This window comes from Sphaeramia orbicularis, chromosome 1 (genome assembly GCF_902148855.1).
Source record: "Sphaeramia orbicularis chromosome 1, fSphaOr1.1, whole genome shotgun sequence".
Classification (NCBI taxonomy): domain Eukaryota; kingdom Metazoa; phylum Chordata; class Actinopteri; order Kurtiformes; family Apogonidae; genus Sphaeramia; species Sphaeramia orbicularis.
In genome coordinates, this window is record NC_043957.1 from 29,558,461 (window position 1) to 29,583,962 (window position 25,502).

The window sequence follows — 25,502 nt, forward strand, 5'->3', positions numbered from 1 at the left end:
TTCTCATTTAAATGGCATGAGAAGGACTGCAGATGGCCAACAAGTGCTCAGCATCACTGGGTACTGCTTCAAGACTTTTGAAAAACACTTCAGGTGACGACCTCATGACGCTCATCGAGAGAAATGCAGAGAATGTGCAAAGCGGTAATAAAAGCAAAATGTGGCTATTTTGAAGAACCTAAAATATAAAACATACTTTGAGTTATGTGACACTTTTTTATCTACATAATTCCATATGTGTTCATTCATAGTTATGATGCCTTCAGTGACAATCTACAATGTAAATAGTCATAAAATAAAGAAAACCAGGTGAATCCAAACTTTTGACTGGTAGTGTGTGTGTGTGTGTGTGTGTGTGTGTGTATATATATATATATATATATATATATATATATATATATATATGTGTGTGTGTGTGTGTGTGTGTGTGTGTGTGTATATAGATAGATAGATATATAGATAGATAGATAGATAGATAGATAGATAGATAGATAGATAGATAGATAGATAGATAGATAGATAGATAGATAGATAGATAGATAGATAGATAGATAGATAGATATGTGTGTATATATATGTATATATGTGTGTGTGTGTGTGTGTGTGTATATATATATATATATATATATATATATGTATATATATGTGTGTGTGTGTATATATATATATATATATATATATATATATATATATATATATATAAAACCTTTATTTATTTATTTATTTTCCAGTGGCCCTAATCCTCTTCTGTAATGGGCCAGACCAGAAAAATAACACAACAACCTATATTAAAAATTTTTTAAATAATACAGAATTGTAGAGAAAAAAGAAAATTGTATGAAAATGTTTGCATCTACAAACTATCCTTCAAAAAATTGTGAATAACCTGAACAATCATAAGCAACTTAAATTTTATTAAGGAAAAATAAGGAAATTTTAACAATATTATATAACAGTTTCTCATTTATACATGTGCATTGCAAGTGACAGATCTACAAAGACGCAAAACATTTAGTATCAAGCATAATATACACCTATATACCTTCAGCAGATTAGAGAATTTTGCAAACTCTGCATTATTCTGCACATTAAACACATATTCAAGTGAAGCAGCAACAAGAAAATACAGTTTTGAGTTTAAAAAATCTTCATCTTGTTAGTCTAATACAGACCTGGGCATTGTAAGGCCCGGGGGCCACATGCGGCCTGACAGCTGACCCTAAATGGCCCACATGATGTCATTGGCAAATTAAAAGTCAATGCAAATATATATCATCATAATAGACGTAACCAATACAACGCCACTGCTTTTATTTTGAAGGATCTGCTAATTTACTGTTTTTTTCGCACATACTTTCTGTACTTGCATAAAGCTTATGCATTGGTTGGTTTGTTGGTCAGTTTCAGCCCATGAAGATGTCAGCTAATGGCAAAAAAAGAATGATTGATTCTGAATGCAGAGTTTTTAACAAGACATGGACTTGTAAGTCTTTCTTTACTGAAGTCAGAGGTAAAGAAAAAGAAAAGGAACTGTGATATGCAAACAAACAAAGCTGGATGCATTTATAGTTTTTCATCTAAAGTTAATGTGGAGCTGGTTTTGCACATTTTCAAAAGTCTTTTTGCGAATATTCATTAAATAGTTGTATTCTGTGCTCCACATTTTCATTTTGTTATTGTATTGTTGCATTTACTGTTTTTGTATTATAGTAAAGTAGATATATATATAGAGAGATATATATTAAGGAGAGCTGCAAGTGTGCTGACCTGGCCCTTAACAACTGTCAGAGTTTCCCATGTGGCCCCATAGGAAACTTAATTGTCCACCCCTGATCTAATATCTTGTTTTGATAATGGAGGTTCAGACCTGCATCCTACAGGTCATGACACTGCCGCCCCCCCACCCCCCCCCCCACACACACACAGGTTTGTACTGTGGGCACTAGGCATGATGGGTAATCACTTTCTCCACCTTTCCTTCATCACTCTGGAACAGGGTCAGTCTGGACTCACCAGACTACATGACTTTTTTCAATTGAAACACAGTCCAATCTCTATCCTCTCTATTGAACTGATGGTGGTTTAAGATATTAGATATTACTCACTGCATCAAATTTGCATGTGTAATAAAAAAGATGATTTCAAGATTAAATGAATCCAGAGTCTAGTTTAGCTTTTACACCACTCACATCCTGGTCTACAACTGCTGTGACATCTCAACAAAAGCAGGCGCAGCGATGTTACCAGACATCAGTGTCATGTAAGATTAGTCAGAAAACACGTGTATAAATCATTAGTTCAGATGATAAATGATGGGACTGAACTGTCATAGTTTGTCTCCTCTCAGCCAGACTCTTCACGCATGATGCCAGACATTGTAACAGTCAGTTAATTAATGATAAAGTGTGAGCGGCACATTCGTAATTTCATTAACTGCATAGTACGAAGATGTTGCGGTGAGATAAAAAGAAGGCCTGGGAAACCAGAAATAGTTTTACATGACACCAAACAGGTTTCTCCTAACTGCTTTCTGTTTTCTTTCTTACTCAAGCTTAATCTGTTTTTTTTTTTCCAGCGAAGCAAAGGGTGTAGACTGAAAGGTTAATGACTGATGACATAACAAATGGTTCTGAAATGTGACCCTCCCCACAACTATAATACACACAAACACCAACACACCTTTTTTCATAGGAACATTATTTTAATTGTGGTTATAACCAAATAAGAGGTGATTGACAGTGGACTCTGAAAAGCATCCCAGTGGGTAACACCCACCACAGATGTGTTTTCTGCATGAAGTCGCAGCCAACACTTTGCACACGGTAAGTTTGTTTCTTTTGTTTTTCACTGTCTTGTTTTTGTCTGAGGACAATAAGTAAAGTTTTCAACAGTTTCACTCACAGTCTCAGCTTAAAATTCTCCACACATAGTTAAGACAACACCAACAAACAATGCAGGGGACGATAAACAAAAGGGGGTGATGGACATCTGCTATGGTGCTGTCTGATAAACTGGGTGTGCACCATTTAATTCTGGGTAACAGGTGGAAACCTGTAGAGTCTGAGCCTTTTATCAGATTTGATTGAGCTTAGTGAGAACATACCAAATCCAAATCACTGGACTGATAAAATAACCGCTGAGGTCATGACCTTTGAACAAGCTGAGGGATCAAGTATTGCAGCTCATAAAGCTCAGTGGCTTAAGATGAACTTTTGTTAGTCAGAACATCCTGTGGATTATAGTCTGCAGGTGAAGCTGACATTAACTCATGCATGTTCATTCCACAAAGTCACTTCACCGTTGTGTTGTTGTCACAACATTTAATGAATGAAAAGTAAGCAGTTATCACTAACTCATTGTGGAACAGTAACCCAGCTGACAGGTTACGCTTCCACTGACTCAAAGAAAGTATTTGAGGGCTTTGCTACCGTCACTTCTGCTTTGTTGACCATCAGGGGAAATCTGTAGCAGAAAAAAAACACAGGCCTCTTAGCGCTGTAGAAAATCTATAGTGTATAAACTGCACACACACACACACACATTGTTTACTTTTGCTAAAATGTTAGCACGTAATTCATCTGGAAAGTTCTGACCACAAGGAAAAGGATAATGACATCCACCCGGTCATTACAATGTAAACAAGTGTGAATGAGTGTTTACTGTAAACACCACAGAAACAATGGCACGTAGACTGTGTGTCTTATACTTCTACTATTTAATTCACCCAAAATGCCCAGAACTATTTTAGAGGTAACTTTTTTAACCATTACAAAGTGATTTATTGCCATTTATTTTAACATTATCTTATGTACTTTTTCTGTTGTAAATCATGTATTTTCCTATATTTAATTGACTGATCACGTAAATGTTAATAAAACCTCAGAGTAAATTCCAAAGTCATTATATCAAAACAGAGAAAATTTAAGGAAATGTGACTTTTTCAGCAAAATATATCATTAATTGTACATAGAAACAAGCATCTCCAACCGCTGTCATTGTTAATGGTTAAACATGCAGTGTATAATATTGAATGATATATTTTACAGAAAATGTCAGTTTTACTTCTGTTTTCTCTTGATAAAATAACCTTTGAATTCATTCTGTTTTCATGAACATTTACATGATCTGGGAATTAAATACAGGAAAATATATGATTTACATTAAAAAATGTAAAATACAAAGGATAATATAATAAATGGTGATAAATCACTAAGAAAGGTTAAATAGAGAGAAAGGTTCATTTGGGAACTGCTATAAAAGTTAAAAGCAACACTGGGTCTTTATGGGTTAAAAGCATTTACTGCTAATGTGTGGAGATATCTGACCACGTCATCTTAACCCTTATATAATGTTCTTTTTTTTTTTTTTTTGCCTTCATAGAATCCAGAACCCCCTCAAAATAAGAAATGATCTACTATCACACCAAAACATCACCTGTTTTGTCTAAGACAGGAGACGAGATAACGCTCATGATAATTTTTTAAGTCTGAAAACGGCCAGAACATTCAGAAACTGTGTAGTTTATTATGTAAAATACTTACAAGATACGATTCATAACCCTTACTGCTTCACCTTTTGTTGTAAAACACTTATTTTATTTTTGGACTCCATTTGATCTGAGTGTTTCTCGATATCACTCAGACTGACAGATTAAAATTTATTTCAATGGGTCAAATGTGATCCAATGCAAACATTTATAGCACATGTACAATGTTTTTATTCTGAATTTTTTGTACTTTTTTTGGTTACTTTATTAAAATCAAAATCAAATTTCAGGCAAAGAAAAAAAAAGATGTTATTCGAAATCTTTTTTTTTTTTTTCTCAGAAATCCCGATTGTCTTCCGTTGTCACCTTCTTGTTCTGCAGTTGCATCACATCCCCTGCACTGGTGAAAAAGGCTCTTAGGGGTATTGGATTTCCAATGCAAATATATTGAGTTGTTTTATTGTCTTTGTAGCAGAAAAAAGACCTTTCCAGGTAACTGAAAAGCATATAAGTCTGTTTGTTCCATCATTTCCCTTACGCACATCCTTCCAGTGCATCTATCACTCAGTCAATCCAAAGCTTGATAGTAAACACTCTTATCAGGTGGTGATTTTAGGCCACATTGATTACTCCATATTTCTGGTATAAAAAGGGTGGGATTGGCTCTATCTGCCACAGAAGCCCCACACATCTTTGAGATCACTGCACATATCTCATCTTGCTTCACAGGTAGAGTAAACCTCATCTTGATTTTTCATGTACTGAATAATATATGAATGCTATTTTCACCCAAACCTTTTATGACTGATGCACAGACATGTACGGAAAAGGAGCTGCAGTGTTTGCACTGCTGGCTGTACTTCTAGTATCCACCACAGCTTCGGCGCCTGAACGCTCTGCACCCGAAGACGCTGATGACAGAAATATCCTCCACAAGCTTCAAACCAGGAGAGATAAAGTCAGAGAGTCATTGGGCAGGCAGGACGTCCCATCACAGACTGCACGGATGGCGAGACGGACACACCTGTCAGAGGATGAACGCGAGATTATGACCAAACAAATAATGCAAGCAATCTCAGGTATGATGGGTGAGGCTTACCTGAGAGTTTGTGTCTAATTATTATTTACTTTGATAATAAAATAAGTGAATGAGAGGGCAGAGATCCAACAAACGCTCAGATCTGCATGTAAACTGAAAGCTTGTGTGTGGTTCATGTAGGAATGGTTTGTTCACAGACCTGATGAACTCTGAGTGCATGACAGATCGTGACTACCAAGGCTGGGTGGACTTCGGACGCCGGGATGTAGAAATGGGCCGAGAGATGAACGTTTAACAGCTCATAAGTGCTGACGGTTTTTTTGCTCAGATTTTGTACAATTAACATCCCAACAGCCCTCCAAGTTTATAAATAAAGAATTTTGCAGAGTGATTACAGCAGCTGTGTGTGTTCATTTCATAATCATTGATGGAAGTAGCATTAGGATGCATTACTTCAGTAAAAGAACCATAAACATCCTCCAGTCCTGAATGAAAAGTGTTATGGGAGCATGTTAATATTGGAGCTGGTCTGAATGACTTTATATACTGTTTTATTTCCACCAGATAAATAAAGACTCATAATATGATTAATGTGATAGGAAAGAAGAAAAAAAGACAGTATCGAAGCAGAGATCTGTTTTCACGATTTGAACTTTTTCTCCAGTTTTTCCTGTGGTACTAGATCAGGGGTGTCAAACTCATTTTAGTTCAGGGGTCACATTCAGCTAAATTTGATCTGAAGTGGGCTGAACCAGTAAAATAATAACATAATAATGTGTAAATAATGTCAACTCCAAACTTATCTCTATGTTTTAGAGCAAAAAAAGCAAATTTACAGTATGGAAAGATTTACATCTACAAATTATTCTTTCAAAAGATGTGAATAGCGGGAACAAACTGAAAAAATGAGCGTAATTTTAACAATATTCTGCCTCAGTTTATTATTTACACATGTACATTAGAACTTACAGATCAACAGTGGATCTACAAATACACACAAAACATTTAGTAACAGGCAGAATCTTGTTAAAATTGCACTTACTTCTCTTAGGACATTTCAGGTTGTTCATATTTTTTCAGGTTATTCACATCTTTTGCAAAATTATACTTTGTTTTAGTGTAAATACTGTACATGAAAATATTTACATTTACATAGAGAAAAATGTGGAGTTGTCATTATTTATATGTTATTATATTGGTAGTATTTTACTGGTCCTGCCCACTTGAGATTGAATTGGTCTGAATGTGGAACCTGAACTAAAAGGATTGTTAATATCTTAGTGTAATTTTTGCATTTCACAAATTCATCCCAAGGGCCGGACTGGACCCTTTGGCGGGCCGGATTTGGCCCCTGGACCACATGTTTGACACTTGTGTACCAGATTTAGACATTCATTGAAATGAAACCAAATGAGTGGGTTCTCTCCGGGTACTCCGGCTTCCTCCCACCATCCGAAGATGTGCACTGATAGGTTAATTGGTTAATGTAAATTGCCCATAGGTGTGAATGTGAGTGTGATTGTTTGTCTCTATACAGGGGTTGGACAAAATAATGGAAACACCTTAAAAAATCAACAAAATATAATTTAATATGGTGTAGGTCCGCCTTTTGCGGCAATTACAGCCTCAATTCTCCGAGGTATTGATTCATACAACTTGTGAATTGTTTCCAAAGGAATTTTAAGCCATTCTTCAGTTAGAATACCCTCCAACTCTTTTAGAGACGATGGCGGTGGAAATCGACGTCTTACTTGAATCTCTAAAACTGACCATAAATGCTCAATAATGTTGAGGTCTGGGGACTGTGCCGGCCATACGAGATGCTCAACTTCATTAGAATGTTCCTCATGCCATTCTTTAACAATTCTAGCTGTATGGATTGGGGCATTATCATCTTGAAGTGAAGGTGTTTCCATTATTTTGTCCAACCCCTGTATGTCAGCCCTGTGATGAACTGGCAAAATGTCCAGGGTGTATCCCACCTTCACCCATATGTAGCTGGGATAGGCTCCAGTGACCCCCGTGACCCTAGTGAGGATAAAGCGGGTTCAGAAAATGAATGAATGAAACCAAATGAGACATCTAGTTTAGCTGAGGTCTTATCATACACATCCTAAGTTGTTTTCAAAGTTCACCTCGTTCAAAAGACTTCATCAGTTCTGAACTGTTCGGAGCTGATGAAGTCTCCTCGATGAGAGATGTTTTCAAGAACAAAATCATTCCAGCTGAACTTCAGAACAAACTAAGGATGAACGGTGACCCAAACAAATGTGAACTTAAACAGATACATCATAGATCTCTGAAACATGGTCCAACTTCAGAAGCCAAAAAGACCCAAAGCCCTTGGTTAACAATGTGTTGTTAGCTTCTTATACTCGACTCCAAAAAAGTTGTGACAGTTTGAAAATGAAAACAAAAACAAAATGCAATGATTTGCAAATCTCGTAAACTCATACTTCACGAACAACAGTACACAGAAAACATGAGAAGATCACTGGCATCCAGCACTGAATCTTATATTTACATTATGTACTTTAGATAAGACATTCAAAGTCTGCACACCTGTACTTTGAGGTATATTAGTTTGAATCATAATTTTTAGGCATTTTTTTCAGATTGGTGAACCTCTGGAGACTCTGCTTCTCTAAGGTGTTTTTTTATACCCAGTCATGTCACTGACTGGTAATAATTCAACTAATTTGTTGTAAAATGTTCCTCCAGTTTCATTTTAACATCACTTATTTTTCAACCTTTTCGGAATCATGTAACTACCATCAAATTCAAAATTACTTTAGTTTTCTCTTAAAATAGTCAATTTTCTCAGTTTAAACATTTGCACATTCCTGTTGCGAATAAACTACGGGTTTATGAGATTTGCCAAACACTGCATTCTGTTTATGTGTATGCTTTACACAGCAGCCCAACTTTCATGTCATTTTGGAATTGGAGTTGTATCATTTATGTACTGATCATTTTTGTATCATTTGTGTAGAAATGGAACCTTAAAACTAAATTAAAGCAGTCAAACAGCAGAGAGTGCAGGTGTCATGTAGAATGGAAATGCTCATTGCAGTATTTGTGTAAAAGTTACATTCCATCACCATGAAAAATCTAATGGAAATGCAAAGTTTTATTCACAGATGGTACACTTTACACACAGACCTACATATACAGCTGTGATGCTAACACAGAACAGAGTAGTGCAGAAAAACAGTGGTTTGGTTGATTAAAGTGTTACATGATCATAACCATATGTTTATGATTTCTTCCCTTTTTAATCGACAGTATCCTATGCCTTTTTGCTACAGCTGATTGTACAGAGACACTCCATAGAAACATGCTGCTTAAATAACAATTACAATGATTCCTTTCCTCTACTTCTTTAAATAAGGAATCTTCTTATATTTGTGACTTTTAAATGCCCATCATGATTTTTTTTCTTCATTTATATCCCAGCAGTTTGGAAATCCCTGACGACAAAAAATACAGCAGATTTGAAGCCGCCTTGTAAATACACATATTATATTCACAAAAAAAATCCCATTCTCTGTCTTTGATGCAGCATAACAAACCTGATCTGTTTTTTGGTGAGGTCTGGCTGAGAATTAAGTCAGACATTTTCAAATACAAGCATGATACAACAGGTCACAGGTGATAAACGGTGGGTTAGACAGCTCAGGATGATTATTAACATTATTCAGTTCAGTCAGTGTATCATCTGTCCCAGTTTGGGTCATCTCAGTGCTTCTTAAATACTCACTGTATGTACACAATGCTTTCAGAACAGCAGCCGATAAGCAGGAAGACCAAAGTGTAATTTAGTGCATTTCAATGTTTTTCAGTGACAGCATTGCTTGGGTTTGTTATATAACAATAACTTACTGCACATATATATTTTTTTTACTTTCCCAAATGACATCTTGTTATATACAATTAAATAAAATGACAGGTGATAAGGTTAGTTTTTAAAGTAGTGACAGGGGAAAATATGTTAAATAACAACCACAAAACACAGTAGAAAACATTTTTTGTTCCTTTATGTGGTTTCTTTTTTGTGTAAAAATAAGAACGGTCACACAGGCTGAATAGTGAGGTGATTGGAGGATTGTCCTGAGATGAAGATGTCAAAAGCACATCGTCATGAGGATTACAGTTTGTAGAATCAAACACTATCAGATACTATGACACTTAAGAAAACCCAAGTATATGGCTCGAGCACGTTCTCTGGCTTTTGTTTTCAAGATACTGGTGCAGGAAGGGCCCCGAAACTGCACAATTTGGAATCGCATGGCTTGATTCAAAGTCACTATGGTGAATGATGAGGAGGAAGAGGAGGAGTAAATGACGGGTCGGCTCATATCAAACTCTGGGCTGACGTCCGGTTCGGTGTCTGTCCGTGGCCACTCATCCCCCAGGCTGCCACTTTGTGCAGCCCGAGACTCTGCAGCTTCTCCACCAAGTTGAAGCTAAAAACGTTCCTTTGTCTGTCTTCGACCATCGATGTGCCTCCGCCTTTCTGTGCTGTGGGGATTGGAGGTTTCAGAGGTTTACTGTGGGGGCGGTGCAGGGTGTGGGGATAGGGGGAGGCTGAGATGCCGCGTTCATGCAGCAGCTGTACGAGTCCCAATGATGAGGTGGTTGTGTACGTGGTGGCGGTGGTAGCGGTGGCGGCGGTGACAGTGGCGGTGGTGGCCCAGCCTCCCGGGCCAAAGTGCTGCTGGTGGGATGGAGTTGAAGTGTTCACATGCTCACAGTTCCGACAAACTGGCAGGCCGAAAGCGTGAAGGCTGCAGACACAAAGAAATGCAAATCAGTAACAAAAAACACACACCCAACAGCAGCGTGCAGGTGTGGCATGCGCATTACTTAAATTCACTGACGGCTTCAAGACAGTGTAAATAGTTTTGGTTAGTGCATTCCATGTTAGAGACGCTGGTGTCATTGCTATAAGCGATAGACAAACAGCATGTTAGTGCGCCACCACGCTGATGCGAAAACAGTTAATTAGTTGTTGCTGCACAAACAGGTTAGAGCAGAATTTACACTTTACAAAACAGCTGTATGTCAGTAGGTGAAGGAAAGGCACAGTACTGGATGACACTTTAATGAGAGCAAAACAAATTCACTTTTTTTTTTTTCTTTAGGTGTTCACCAATGTGTTATTAGGTTAAGTAAAAGTGGTATCGTGCCTCCGTCCTTATTACTGATGATTTTCAGGCATTCCAGAGTCTATGGGTTACACCTGGCTCTTACTTTGACCTGAGGGCGTCTTTTAGAGATGGAGTAAAACCCTCGACAGACGTTTTTTGCCGCTGCAAGGGTAAATATAGCAAAACTTGGTCAAAGATGGAGAAGAAAAGCACTGAAGCTGAAGAAAAAAACCTAAAATCTGGGTTAAATGAACACTGAATAGTCCTTGCTTTTGATTTTCAAGTGGGTCACTGAAGTTCTGGCAAAAACCCGACTGAAACAAACAAATACTCAATAAGACGTTAAAGGTGAAATAACGCATGTGTGTAGTCTTACCTAGTGGAGAAGGAGGGGATGAGGAGGGAGGGTTGGAGGACTTGGCAGGTGGTAATGGTATGTGTGGGAGAGGTCTGAGGGAGGTTAGGGCCAGATGGAGAGACTGTGACATAATGGAGGGAAAACAGCACATTTAACTACATGAGGAAAATGAATCTGATGCTAAAGGAACGATGAAGCTGGAAACAACACTAACAGCATGAATTAGACTTCACCCATAAAGACCCAAACATCCACTGGTGACCAAATGCATCTACTGATCTAAACGGTTTAATACCTGTTCATCCATTAATGTTATCAATACATAATATGCCAATAACTGGTTTATCATCTTTTCATGGTCATCAGATATGACCCACTTGGACGTTCAGAGGCTCCATAGTGAACATGGAAACACCATCATCTTCTACAACATTGATTCACCAGAAAAACCCATGGTGTTTGATTAATAACAGTGGATGGAGACACTTGTTTTTATGTTCAGTTAATGATAGATTTTACTGAACAAATCACTTTATCTTCAGTTTTTTTCTGTTTTGATATAATAACCTTTGAATTTACTCTGAGCTTTGATGAACATATATATGATCAGTGAATTAAGTATAGGAAACTAGATAATTTTCTCTAAAAAAATGCAAAATGCAGAGGATAATATTCTAATAAATGGTGATAAATCATTTGGAAAAGGTTTAATAGAGAGAAAAATTCATTTGGGAACTGACACAAAAGTCACACTGGGTCTTTATGGGTTAAATTACGAGGAATTACTTGAAGCGACCTGTTGAGGGGATGACAGGTGGTGAAGATGTGTGGAGTTGTGAGCAGTCGTACCCATGCTGTGTGCTCCAGTGAACTGCGACAGGTCGGGTTCATCCTCCTCCAGGTCGTTCAGGCTGTAGACGTGTTGAATGTCCACCTCCAGCTCCCTGAAGTCTTTAGTCAGGACTCCAGGACGTGGGTGCAGGATGCCCCCCAGGTTTGGTTTGGCCAGCTGCTGCCAGTGGTGCAGAGTTACTGAACCTAAACAAGAGCAAAAGAACCACAATTAAAATGTGTTGTCAACTTACACGATTTTAGTTCTTGACCCAGTTTGATCATGACAGGAGATAGAGAGAACAAACAAGAAACATCTAAGAAAGAAAAAAAAAAACACCAAGATTTTCATTAAAAAAGGAGGAAATGTTGAGCAGAATCCATGATGCTTCTAACACAGAAATATGGAGGACTGCAGTGTGTAGCTAGAAATATAAACTAAATATACATTTGTTTCTAAACTAAAAAAAACATTTGAGAAGAGTAATCGTTACTGGAAATGCTTGAAAGAGCATGAAGCCTTGAGGCCACATAACCATTGTAGCAACATTATTACTGATGCTTATGTCTAAAAACACAGCAATGTCTATTTAGTTTGGTAACGACTCAACATGCAAATTCAATCTGTGAGAGGTTTCCCCCACCCTAAATAATAGGTATACAGAGGTTAATTCTCCTGTCAGTGCGCCTGACCACGGTGAAGCTCTGGAGTGGGTCCTGAGTGCCTTCAATGGCAGGTCACTGATCCTTGGTTGTGTGCTATGTGCAGATGCTAACGCTAGGTACCATGAGTGTATTATTGATAAAATGAAGAACAAATTTCCTTACAGGGATAATAAAGCGAGATAACCTTTAACCTTGAATTAAAAGTGCAGACAGTTACTACATATGTTCACATTACAAATCTTAGAGCTCAGATCAGATGTTTTTGTTTGACTACTCCTATTTTTTTTTTAAGTGGCCAACATCAGATGCGATGATCACATGCACAAGAGATCAATAAGGAAGACATCACATAAACCTAGACAAATTTATGGATCCATTTTTCTTCAGGCTTTACCTTCCAGGGGTTTGACAATCTGCAGGCGGTCAGGCAAGTATGACCTGGACCCTCCTGAGGAGCCACATGACTGCCTTGAGCTGCCATTGGAGTAGTTGGTGCCGCTCGAGGCTGCGGGGCTGGAGGCCAGGCTGTCATTTGGTGTCAGGAAACCACTGGAGTTCTCGCCCTCCTCGCAGTTTCCTGCCAAGGCACGGAGTTTACGCTCACGCTCCACATCAAAGAAAGGCCGCTCAGATGAGTGGTTCTGCTGGCGGGCTGACAAACTACGCAGGGCGGCCTCCAGGTCCTGGCCTCCTGGTGTGCCTGGCTGGCCCAGACGCTTTGGCCCACTAACACTGCAGCAAGAAGATATGATAATAGATCAACTGCTTCGATGCTTTGACATTATGTGAGTTACACTACATTTCACTGAGTTACTTATATTCAGAGTTTCATATTCTTACCCATATAGAGGCAGAAGCATATCATAAATTAATTTTATGTTAATGTTTCATGTTTGTAGACTCAAAGACACACCTGTTGTCTTCTTTCTGGGTGTGACTGGGGCTGGGTTTGTACTCCAGGGTAAGGCTGGCATTGTCAGAGCCATAGTAGCTGGTACGAGGGGTGCTAGTACAACTGGAGCGAATGGACCCGGGACTAGACCCCGGCAGCCCGGGGGAGTGGCACCGAGAACGCATTCTCCCAGTTTTGTTGACCACCTTCACAGTCTCAAACACACGCCATGGATGGTTCCTGCAAAAAAAACCAAAACAAATACAGCAGCAGTTCATTTTTGGGCTGTAAACATTTACATGAAAACAGTTTATGCAAGACAAAAAAGTGCCGTCATTTTCAAGGAGGAAAACTAAATGAGCTATTTCTTTTTGCAAATGTGCAAATCTACAGTCACCACTCAAACATGGAAAAACACATTACAGCAGTGAATTCATTTCAGAATAAAAAGGGTCAAAACGACAATCTGAAGAATCAAGTTAAAGAAAACTGAGTTCGGGAGAAGAGTCCATCTTCAAAAAGAGAAGAGCAAAAAAAACTGCAAGTTTTCAGGAGGAAAGAGAAGCTTCGTTTGACCACACAGAATGGAATATAAGCAAGGAGGGACAGAGTGAGGAGTGTTAAAGAAGACGAATTGCCAAACAGCTTAAAAATGGAAGAGCCAGAAATGTCAGGAGCAGAAAATGTTGAAAAGAAAAAAGAAAAACCCGAATTCAAGGTTCCAAAACCGGCTGTTGGCTCTTACAAAGGAGCACTTACAGATATCAGAGTAGTCATTTAGCCCAGACCACTCACCTAAAGCTTATGACCCAGTACTGAGACTAAACATAGGCCATTTTATTATTTGTTCAGAGGTTTATCAATATCTTCATCTCTGTAGCTGCAGAGGGGTTTTAAACCGGTGACATGCAGCATCAGAGCAGACAATAAAAACCTCAGACTCACTTGTACTCCGAGGGAGCTGGGGTGTCCAAACCCTTACGAAAGGTGCCTTCTATCTCTGCTGCCAGAGAGTCCATGGGCAGGACTGAGGCCAGTGCCGTGTAGCGCTGCACCGTGCTGTTAGGCAGACTCTTATTCCGCAGGTTTTTAATGTCCTCCCTGGCCTCACAGAGCATGTCTTCACACTGAGAGTACTTGTCCTGCAGGTCCTTGAGCTGTAGACGGGGGAGACATACCTGTCAAACTCTAATTCGACAAGGATTCACTGGACTTTCATTTTCTGTCAAAGGCATGTGACATGTCTTACCTCAGATTTAAGTTTAATGTGGCCCTCACGGGAGGCACTCAGGTGCTGGTTCAGCTCCTCGTTCTCATGGGTCAGCTAGTGGACAAAGAAAAAGATGTCATTGAGTTTTCATTTTATTTAGTATTTCTGTTAAACTTTAATCATAACAATGCATTACAAATTTCATATTTATTTCCATTCTGAGTAATTGACTGGTTTTAGTTTGGTTTTCATTTAGCTTTAGTGTTAGTTTTTCAGCTATTATGAGGAAATCTTGGATTTATAAACTGAAAAAATGTAGGATGAAATATTTCATGACATCAAATGCATCAAAGGTCCCATACTGTGCAAAAAGTGTTACTTTTACACATCATGTGGCATTATCATTAGAGTAAATGAAACTAAAGTGGATTTTGCCTGCAGTTCAACTTTATTTTTAATTCAATTTAGTTTTTATGTTTGAAAAATTGTCATTTTTTTCCAGTTAACATTACTTTTTAACACCTATGTTTACTTTGTTGTATTCATTCACTATAATAACTGTATAATGTCTCCTCTTTGAGTGTGACTTGACTGGACATTGTGTATTGTGTGTTTACCCCTTTGCAGCGAGCCTGCAGGTCGACTATCTGAGCGAGCAGCGAGCTGATCTCCTCCTGCTGTCGGAGGGAGTCCTCTACTTTCCGTGCTAGCTCCTCTGACAGGTCGACAACCTGCTTATTCACTGACGCTGAAAGACACAAGTTGTATAAATGCACCTGTTACGGAGTGTCTGAAAACAACAATAAAAACAAAACAAAAAGACAACTGCAGCTGCCTGTAGGACTTACACAGTTCCTCCACACACACCATCATCAGTTCCTGCTCCTGCTCCTCATAGTCTGTCGTCTCAGAGGTGAGTTCACTGGCCTAAAAATGATCAGCATTTTGTAGACAAACATTACAACTAAGGTCCTTATTTTTACAATATTCATATATGTCAAGACACTGCATCTAATTTAAGTAAATGCCAGGAAGGATGCATCATTTCATTCTTTGAGTAGATTGTTGCATACCTCTAATCGCAGTTTGCGGTTCTCCTCCTCTAAACCTTTCAGTTTCTTCTGCAGGAAGTCATAATGGACGAAGTTGCTGAGAGAGCTGCATGATTCATTCCTTTTCATTCTGGAAAAAAAACATATTTACCCACACTTTTACATTTATCCTACTTATGGAACAAAAATGCTAGAAATTATTAAAATTTTGTGTGAAAAACATTTGGTTAAATCTATAATATAATCAGTGGAAATTTGATATCAGCCCTGGTCATTGTGCAGTATTAAGTACCCTCCATCATGAAGATATTCAAAATAAAAAAAACTTCAAAGCAAAGTAAAATGTCAAATGCAAATGTTGTGTTTTGCTTCATAATAGTATTATAATAGTAATAACAACACTTCAACATTAATCCTATTAATTAAGTTGGTGCTACACTGAATCTAAAACATGAACTGCAGCTTGTAATGAGACTTTCCTCGATGTGTTTAGAGACAAAATGAGAAGTATTTTAAGGTCAAATGCAGAGTTTTATACCCAACCATAAACCCACCATCTGCTTTAAAACAAAGCGCTGCCAATGCTGTAAGTATTTCTGGAGCTACACATTTCATCATTCCTCAGACTGTCTGCATGACTGTTGGACTTACGGCGAGTGCGCTTCAGCGTTCTCAATCTCTTCAGTGCTTGCGTAGAACTGAAGAAGGTCGTCTCTCATAGAAAGTTCATGACGCAGTTGGGCAATCTAGGAAAAGTACAGTTCAACAGATACAGTTACAACACCATGCTGATGAGGGTGGTCTTTACGTAGAGCCAAAAAATAAAGTTCACAAAAGTTTTAAAGTTTTCTGGCTCTGACCTCAAAAATTTGTTCTGTTTGACCTAAGATGCAGACAGACCAACTTTCATACATTTTAAATATTGTTCAGCAGTTGCTCATTAAGTGTTAAAATATTCCACTTTTTCTGAGATCAAGTCTCAAAAACACTATCATGATACCTGTCGCTGATTTTTCACAAAGAATTATGAACACCTTAAATTTCAACCTGTTTGAGCTACCTGTAAACTTTTTGAGAATCCCACCAAAAATGTCAAAATACATTCTCCTGATAGGAATTAATTTCAAGGGGTCAGAGACTTAAAAACAAAAACTTAAAAAATAAGGACCACCCTAACGCTGATTTATGGCATGTATGCGACACATGGTATTTGTTGGTTTGTACCTCCTCCTTTGCGATTACAAGCTGTTCATCCAGCATTTCATTTCGCGCTGTTAGTTCTTGGTTCTGCTTCAGGAGGGACTGACCAATCCGCGCCGCTAACTCCAGGTCACGTTCTTTCTGAAAAGTGATAGATAAAAAATTATTTTCCTCAACAATGCATAACAAAGTAGCACATTTGCATTGCTTATATCATCTTGTATTTATTTTATTTCATGTCTGTTGTGGACTTTGTTTTCATTCATTCATTAACTACAGCTGCACAATTGATCGAATCGAGACATCTGTGCAATTTACATAACTGTAAAAGGCTGCAATTTCCAAAATCCAGTGTGTATGTTGATCAGACTCAAATGTAAAAGTAATATGTTCAGTAACAAAAAGCATAGAATCAGAGTGTGTAAAAAATACATAACAAAAGTTGCAACACATTGACGTTTTTGTGTTTTTTTTAAACTCTGAATTAAATTTGTAAATTTGAGTCTAAAAGATACACATGTCAAAGTGATCAATAATTGTACATTTTGTTTCATAAGCAAACAAATTGACAGAAATTGCAAATTACAATATTGTTCCCCATAACTGCAATATGACTTTTCACCAAATCACACAGCCTTATTTAGATCTGTATATTTTTGTCATTTATGTAGCCGAGTGCGTAAAAGCTCAACAAGGCACATGGTCAGCAAATTAACAATGGCTAAAACCACTTTGTGCCGCAAATGGAATGCATGCTTTTCCAGATCTGTCACCTACACTCCCTCCAATTAACAAATAAATAAAGTAAAATCAAACATTTCAAAGATAGAAAACAACAGGAGTTAAGAAATCATGTTTCCAGTGATGTTTTTATATAGTTCAGTTTCCTCTGATGGCAGTGACTGAACTGAGTTGAAAGGGTGACAAACAGTGACGGCAGATAACTTTAATCCCCCGTAATCCCGTTCATCTGCTGTGTGTCTCGCTCTTACCTCCTCCAGCAGGTGGGTGACAGCCTTAATGTCATGATACGTCTTGGTGACCTGGCCCACTCTGTCTGAGCACAACACTGAGGGTGGAGGGAGAGCAGGATTTAATGAATGGAATCAGAGGTGGAACACACAGTATACTGTAACAACCCAGCATGGAAAGAAACATATAATGAGATAGGGCAACCCCTAAACAATGAGAAGCTAATGGAGGAGGTTGGACTGAGATCTACCTCCTATCCTTTTGTTCCCCAACCAGCCATTGAACAAACCTGCATTAGATCAATAAATAAAAGATCCTGTTTTTTTTTTTGTTTTTTTTAATAAAATGGTTTTTATGTACAGTAATTATGTTAGGTGACAGTAGTGGTTTTAGTTAACTGCACTTTGTATAAATCACCTTTGTTTTTATTGATGACATTTTCTGTTACCTTTTAGTGTGTGAGCTGCTCTGATGGACAAAGGATTATGGATTATACATATTTCCTATTTGGATTATTTTCATAGATTGCATAATGTTGATCTAAAAACATAAGATGCCTCCATAATGTGTTCTAACTGCAGATTATATATCATGAACCTGTAACTAGCACTGGATGCAAACTTTAAATACTGTTAGTACCATAACTTAACTGCTCAGATAATATGAAGCATCATATTTGAGACCAAATTCCAGTACATATACAGGAAACCTCATTTGTACCAATGCATGATATGCAGCATAACTTTTAGATTTTTAGGAATTATATTTTGCTCAAACAACTTCAAGTTGTTGTAAATAGGCTTATTTTTAATGTTGTAAAACTGCTTTATGTGTTAAAATTCCAGGGTCCTAAAACTCACAACTTCAGTCTAAAACAGACAATTTAAGTGAGTTAGATTTTTTGGGTTGTAAAAAAAAACTGCTTTGGGTGAATTAAAATGCTGATGTTTAGGAACCAGGTATCTGTGAGGAAAATTGGAATTTTTCATGTTGAATTCATGTGGTCAGATTTGTTTCACACTTCTTTGAGCTATTTTTTAGTCTACAGTTACATAAAAACTAGTGCATGGGGTCTAGATCCTCTGATACAGTTTATTCCTTCAATTTCTTGGTAAATTCCACTGGCATTTTCAGTTGACTAACTTCTCAGCTGGCATGTCTGTTTCTGCACATGAAATTTGACCCCATGGCAACGTGGCCCTATTGTTTATCTGTGGCTAGGTAACCCACTTCAGTGATGATTCTATGATTCTGAACATAGCAACGTGATTGGCCATTGGGAGACCATTGTATTCCAAAATTACTAAATATCTCCCAAAATACTTGTCCTATCAACTTGCCGTTTTCGCTAGTCTCTTCCTTGATCAAAAACACATAAGCATGCCAAACTGCATCAGTCAGCTCTTTCCAGATTTTGTGTGATGCCTGAGACACAGACAGAGTCCACCTCCCTTTGATAATATAGGATGCATTATTTTTAGTCAAATAACAACAAACAAAAGGCCATCACAGCACATAGCCCTTCATAAACCTAAGGAAAACCCTGGTTACTGGTATTGAATTTTTGCGCTTGACACCCACCCCTAACTCTAATAACACCAACTACACAAACCAGAGTGTAAACAATACATTTTCTCTGAATGAGCAACATGAGTGCAGCTCACTTCTCCTGTGAGTTCCTGCTATAGACCATAATATCTCCATGTGGTCATCCAGATACTGATCCTCTTAGCCTGATCCTGTTCAGACCAGATAAGACACCCATAAGGACCTCGTTCTGTTGGATACCAATATAGCTCAACAGGAGACACTAATGGAACTAAACCTGGTGTGTTTACCCCAGCGAGACATATACGCCATGGAGTGAGAACAACGACTGAGTGACCTGCAACTATGTGAACCTCTCTGAATAGTTCAATTATGTCTACAATTTCACAAGTGTTAAGATTTATAAAAGGTTAATAGCTCCTTTTCTTGCGGCAGTTAAAACTGACCGATTATTGTCACGGACTGGTTTGTTTTTAGGATAGTGTAAAAGAGTCAAACACTGAAAGGTAGTTTAGTTTTTCATTTGATTGTATCACTTTGTGGTTGTGTTTTCTTTTGTTCTCACTTGAGTTATGCAAAACTCACAAAAAAGTTGAACAAATACAACAATCATTCTGGAATTAATGTAGTATATTATTGTGTAGTACATAGTTCCAATTAAACAGTCTCAGTGTCAGTTAGCATGTAAATATTCAATTTTTCAGTTTGTTTTTTTTTCTTTTTGTTCTCAACATGTAAGTCAAATTCTGCAGTTCTGTATTCTGAGTGATGCTGCATAGCCCACAAACTAAATCAGCAGTGTAATCTTTCTTTAGTAGTAGATAAGCTGCACTAAAGAGATGTGACGCTACTAACTATACTAACTATATAGTGAATTAATTAGATCAATGTCCTTGAATTTGGCCCGAAAGCAGTGGGATTGGACCGCTGTATTAGTATCTAATTAGCCTAATGGAAAGAAACTAACCTTGAGCTGAACTACTGCACTGTAAAGTATAGCTGGTCATGAATTATGTAACAAATCAGGTGTATTCTACGCTGAGGTGATTGACTATGAGGTAGAGGTCAGCTTCAATATGTCCATGAAAGAGAAACATGGAGAGACTCAAGGGAATACAGCAAGAAAAACTATAACTGTAAGAGATGAGCTATATTACTTGACACACACCAAACAGCTCCTCCTCATTTTCTCAGACAATCTTGATCTAAAATTAATTAACTATATTTATTTCTTTAAAAAAAACTACACATACATAATTACTCTGTAAAGCGATTGTTTCATTAAATGTGTAAAAATTTATCATGCTCCGTAAAACCCTTGTGAAGTTTTAGTAAAGCAACTCATGGTCTACCACAACACACCCACATCTACAACAGAGTCAACATACTTACATAATCTGATAACAGCATCTTACTAGTTAAGTATTTACTTTAACTAAATGACTCTGAATCACAGGGGGCATTAAAGAAACATACTAGACCACTGTAAATTACATCTTAAACTGTGCATAACTGCATTGAGATACATGATTCCCTAAACACCAAACAGCCCCTTGTGCTGTTAGTCAAATAACTTCCCTGATTAAAAAATTACATTAAACCTCCTCAGTCCCAGTGTACTTAAGTTAAACTGTTGGCTTTGTGCTAAAAGCAAAGTCTGCAGCGAACTGTGACTGAGAATCTCCTCATTTCCATATATTTCTATTCAATTTCTAACAAAGATTGTTTAGATGTGAGGTCTAACTCTCCTGCAATTAGCATCATGCTTTGTTGCAGTCTGCTGTCTTGCAAATAGAGTGGCTTATTGGCTTTGGAATGAATACTGAATGAAGTATTCATGTCAACCGTACATCTGCCAAGTATCACCTGCCAAAATACCTGATTTGTTTCTTCTTGACCCGACTGCCAGTGGGGATCAAGAAAAGAGAGGCTGTTATGCCAGCTAGGGGTTTTAGGGTTTGGGTTAAGCTAAATCCAGGCAGGTACAATGAAGTGGGGAGATTAAAACTCTTCCTACGGATGAACCTTGTTGACTTAGATATACTTATGACGTCTGTTATGGGTCAGAGGATCAGACGAGCGTCAATAGCCTTTAAGAATAAGATACTCATTTATCTCCTCTCCTTCAAAGGTGCAAACCAGACAACATCACAGATATCTGAAATTTGTCACAAAGTAATTCTTAAAATGGTTAAGATGTTTTTGAGACTTTAAAAATGTAAATGCTCATGCTATTAAGTCGTTAATAAAATGATTTGTTACTGGTGCTGATACTTAAATCAGAGCCGGGTGCTGGAAGGGTGCCTGTGTCGCAGTATTTGTGCAGGTGCCACCCACAGGCCCATTAGACAAATATTGCGCAATACATACAGAGGAGAAACAGAGGAGACACCCTGCTCACATTAACCGCTCTATGATTATTCAACAACCCAATCTGAATTGAACAAAGATTCACCTGCAACATAAAAGTCAACTGATCAAGCAATAATCTAATAAAAAAAAAAACATGTCTTCAAGTATAAATGAACTGAAACATATGCCATACACACAGAGACAACTAATAATCCAAGACTGAAAATAGGCCAGTAGCACAGTTAATGGACCTGTAGTTTCTGCCTGAAAACAAAGAACTGAATAATAAAATGTTACAAACATTCAGATCAGCACCCTTCTTTTTTAAGATAGCATTTGGAATCACTCTTATTTGACCATTTAATTCACAATCTTAGTTAAACATGTCAAAGAACAGGAATCCAAAATGAAAAATGTTCTATAAAAATATTATTTCATAATAATATTGCACTGACCTGATAATAACACTGTAGTATAAGTGTACATAATGCTCACAGCTACATTTATATACACAACAGTTATGCTTCTATGACGTATATGGACATGTACACACACACACTCACACACACGTACAGGCTCAGTGACCTTCACCACACTAACAGGAAACAGAAAACTGAACATATTTACAAAAGCTGGACAAGTCTTATGCCAGTTTTGTAATTAACTCCAGGACTTTAATGGCTGCAGCTGCAAAAACAAGCATTTTATTCAATGGGAATCTTCTGCAGATGTGTCATGCATGATGTCGCTGCATACTGCACTCTGCAGTTTACACAGCACCCTACTGAACATTAATGCACTTAAATAAGTCCTTGAGAATTAAATGCATCGTAACACACAAAAGAAAATAAAGACAAATTATCATAGCTTAATAACAAATAAAACACTGACTGTGACACATGACTTTCCTTCTTTAGTCTTTTCAATGCACTCTACGTCATTTGTGTCTGCATGCCCTTCTAGGTCTTTGGATTTTTTTTCTTTTAACACATCGCATACTGCTTTATCTCACCTTGGGTCACCTCCCTGCAAAGGTTCTCCTTGTTGTTGTTGTTATTATTATTGTTATTCATATTGCTGTTACGGAATCCGTTCTCCACAACTTCCTCCTCAAAAGTCAAAGTGCTCTTCTCGTCTTCCTCCTCCTCAGATGCCGAGGAGCTCCAGACCTCCATGGTGACTGGAGAAAAGCTGCCCTCCGTCTCCCCGTCCATGTGTTAAATTCCTCCCTGTTGTCCTGATACTACTGTGTATTTGCTGTGTGGAGACACTCCACTTGCGTCCCTGGCATCATTCTTCTGGCCTGTGTGTTGACGCTGTAAATGGTATCCACTTGCCTACGTGAGTGGGTGTATACACCTATGTTTGTGTGTGCAAGAGAATCTGAGCTGCTTGGTGTTAATATATAATCCCTCAGACTGTACGGGCCATCTGTCGTCATGCCTGCCTTCGTTCACCTGGCCACGTTGGACTACCGGGTATGGAAAGAGGGGAGGAAGAAAAGGAGGGGTGGAGGAGGAAGCAGAATCCAATGCATAAGCAAGAAAAGGTTATACTGAATCCATTTTTTCAGTCAAAACACTACAAGATGTAAACAATTTAGCTACAATTGAAAAACATGTTTGGAAAGCTGATGCAGATTGAGGTGATGCAGCATCAGGACCACCCACCCCTGTGAATCTGAGGTAGATGGTAGGTTCCGCTCATGCCAATGGCTGCTCTTACCCTCCACACATACGTAACACCAGAGTGATGCAGAGAGAGTCTGCGTAACACTGCTGCAGACAGAGCCACACCCACTTCACAGGGGGTCGGTGGAAGCAATGGAGGGAGCACAGTCTGAGACAAAATGTGTTTTGTCTCAGATTAAATAGAAAGAAGCACAGAAAAGAGCCCTGCTTCAACATCATATTTCCCCCAAAAACAGAATAATTCTTCATGCACTGATAACAATGCATTTGTATAAGTATTTATAATTCTGGCAGTTTCACAGTGTTTGTCCTTTCATTTAAAAAAAAAAAAAAAATCAATGTCATTGTGTATAATAGAGACTAAGACTAATAGAGGCTTTACTTGGCCCCGAAAATAATACTATGTATGATTTAATCAGAATGCAGGAAACAGTTGCACAATGTAAACCATTTTATTGGGCAACCTGAAATGTAATAAACTCAACAGAAATTAAAAATAAATTTTCCTTTGAAGACACAGTCTTTACTGTCTGTAGTGAGATCATGTCCTTATATAGGTGAATTGTTATTGCTTTGTGAAGTAGCAATGAGAGTAAGTGGCTGGTAATTAACTGTTATGTTATAGCATTATAACAGTTAGTACGAAGGGTCCACACAGTCTGGGGTCTCCTCCATCTATCACCATACATCTCAGCACTCCTATGATGAAGAATGTTATATAATTTGTTGCCTGTTGTTATGCTACACTATGCTATTTGCTTAATGTGTTTTTAAATGTATCACATATAGCAACTGAATATTCTGTCATTTTGTTTTCATGCCAGTGTAAAATCAAGATAAAGGTTTGTCCAATTAATTTCCCAGTGAACTTGACAATGCTTCATAGCTGAATCCCATCGACCCATGTTTACTCGTGTCAATCACCTTTGCAGATGCAACCCTGAAACAGCAGGTTCTTGCAATCAAATATTAACTTTCTCATTAATTTTTCATACAGAAACAGACCCTTCCAGGTCAAATACAGCACGCAAGAGACAGTAGAGACAACTTTCACCATCTGCCTTACCCTATTCCCTTCAGCACTGTCTTTGCAAGCCTATGTTAGTCATGTGCTTTAAGTGGTCTACGTGCAAGTCACTTCACCACCTAGAGAAACGGTTCAACAACTAGAAGTTAATAAGTCAGTAATGCAACAGTGACGCTAAACATTGCAGGGGGAAATGGACGTTACAAGGAAGTATCGCCTCAATACTTTGACTACAATAACAAGTCCTAAGTCCTTCATTTCTGAGTCAACTCCCAATAGTAAAATCAACAGTATAGTCTAGTAGATTAGAATTTAACCTTATCTTAGTAAAAAGACAAACTTTAACAATGAATTACCACCTTCGATAAAAAGACATTCATTACAAAAAACATGCAATAAAATAGAGTTGAAGAAAATTTGGATAAAAATCATTAACCAAGTTAATTCACAGAAAGATACACAATATTTGTTTACAAAGCTTCATTTTACAAGTCCAAGTCTAAATTGTGCAAACAGAGCTGATATTGGTGGTAAATATTTACCCAAGGGAACACCCTGAAAGGTCATTTGCCACTGATTTGGTCCTGACTTGTAAAAAAAACAATTACACAGTGCTCACATTTCTAATTTCAAAGCCAGATTTCAATATGATGCGAGTTCCTCGTCCACATCTGAGCTGCTGTATGAATGTCTCCCAGAAATGTCTGCAGACCTACACTTCAACATATCACTCCTTTTAAGACGTACGCATAACTTCTACCAAAACTGATGTTGCTGTTCAGCTAAATAAAAAAAAAAAAAAAAACTTTTGATACTTTGGATAGTTTACATTATTTTTAATTTAAAAAAACATTGCTTGTGTTAGATTTTTGTAACTAGAAAAACAAAAACAAGTTACGAACTGGCAACTCCCCATCCAAATGTATCACAGAATTTAGCTGTATTTTCACAAAACAAGCAAAAGTAAATAAACATGTATGTTTCCATCCATTACTGCAAACGTTTGGTTCATTATTATGGTGTAAAAC

The 25,502-nt window shown here is 37.8% G+C and overlaps 2 protein-coding genes across 3 annotated transcripts; one reads left to right on the forward strand and one right to left on the reverse strand.

Moving 5' to 3' along the window:
• The first annotated feature begins 2,711 nt into the window (after positions 1-2,711).
• Positions 2,712-5,853, forward strand: LOC115427026 (gastrin/cholecystokinin-like peptide). Its single transcript, XM_030145381.1, has 3 exons — positions 2,712-2,822; positions 4,827-5,565; positions 5,723-5,853. Exons 2-3 carry the CDS (start codon positions 5,304-5,306, stop codon positions 5,818-5,820), a joined length of 360 nt encoding a protein of 119 aa, XP_030001241.1. The 5' UTR covers positions 2,712-2,822; positions 4,827-5,303; the 3' UTR covers positions 5,821-5,853.
• A 2,785-nt stretch (positions 5,854-8,638) lies between these two features.
• Positions 8,639-23,211, reverse strand: hap1 (huntingtin associated protein 1). Of its 2 annotated transcripts, none has more exons than XM_030134628.1 (14): positions 22,769-23,211; positions 17,877-17,953; positions 16,909-17,025; positions 16,336-16,430; positions 15,706-15,814; positions 15,481-15,559; positions 15,250-15,380; positions 14,672-14,746; positions 14,368-14,579; positions 13,439-13,662; positions 12,925-13,266; positions 11,883-12,071; positions 11,052-11,154; positions 8,639-10,312 (listed from the first exon to the last, which is right to left on the reverse strand). In XM_030134628.1, exons 1-14 carry the CDS (start codon positions 22,968-22,970, stop codon positions 9,880-9,882), a joined length of 2,388 nt encoding a protein of 795 aa, XP_029990488.1. In that variant the 5' UTR covers positions 22,971-23,211; the 3' UTR covers positions 8,639-9,879. The 2 variants fall into 2 exon arrangements, with proteins under 2 accessions (XP_029990488.1, XP_029990497.1); XM_030134637.1 differs by having other exon boundaries at positions 12,925-13,262; positions 13,444-13,662; positions 22,769-23,210.
• Between the last annotated feature and the right edge of the window lie 2,291 nt (positions 23,212-25,502).

Coding starts and splice junctions, on each gene's coding strand:
- hap1 (XM_030134628.1), bottom strand. CDS start 22,970: ATGGACGGGGAGACGGAGGGCAGCTTTTCTCCAGTCACCATGGAGGTC. Junction 16,431..16,908: donor TTGTAATCGCAAAGGAGGAG/GTACAAACCAAC, acceptor TACTTTTCCTAG/ATTGCCCAACTGCGTCATGA. Junction 15,815..16,335: donor AACGCTGAAGCGCACTCGCC/GTAAGTCCAACA, acceptor TTTTTTTTCCAG/AATGAAAAGGAATGAATCAT.
- LOC115427026 (XM_030145381.1), top strand. CDS start 5,304: ATGTACGGAAAAGGAGCTGCAGTGTTTGCACTGCTGGCTGTACTTCTA. Junction 5,566..5,722: donor AATAATGCAAGCAATCTCAG/GTATGATGGGTG, acceptor GTTTGTTCACAG/ACCTGATGAACTCTGAGTGC.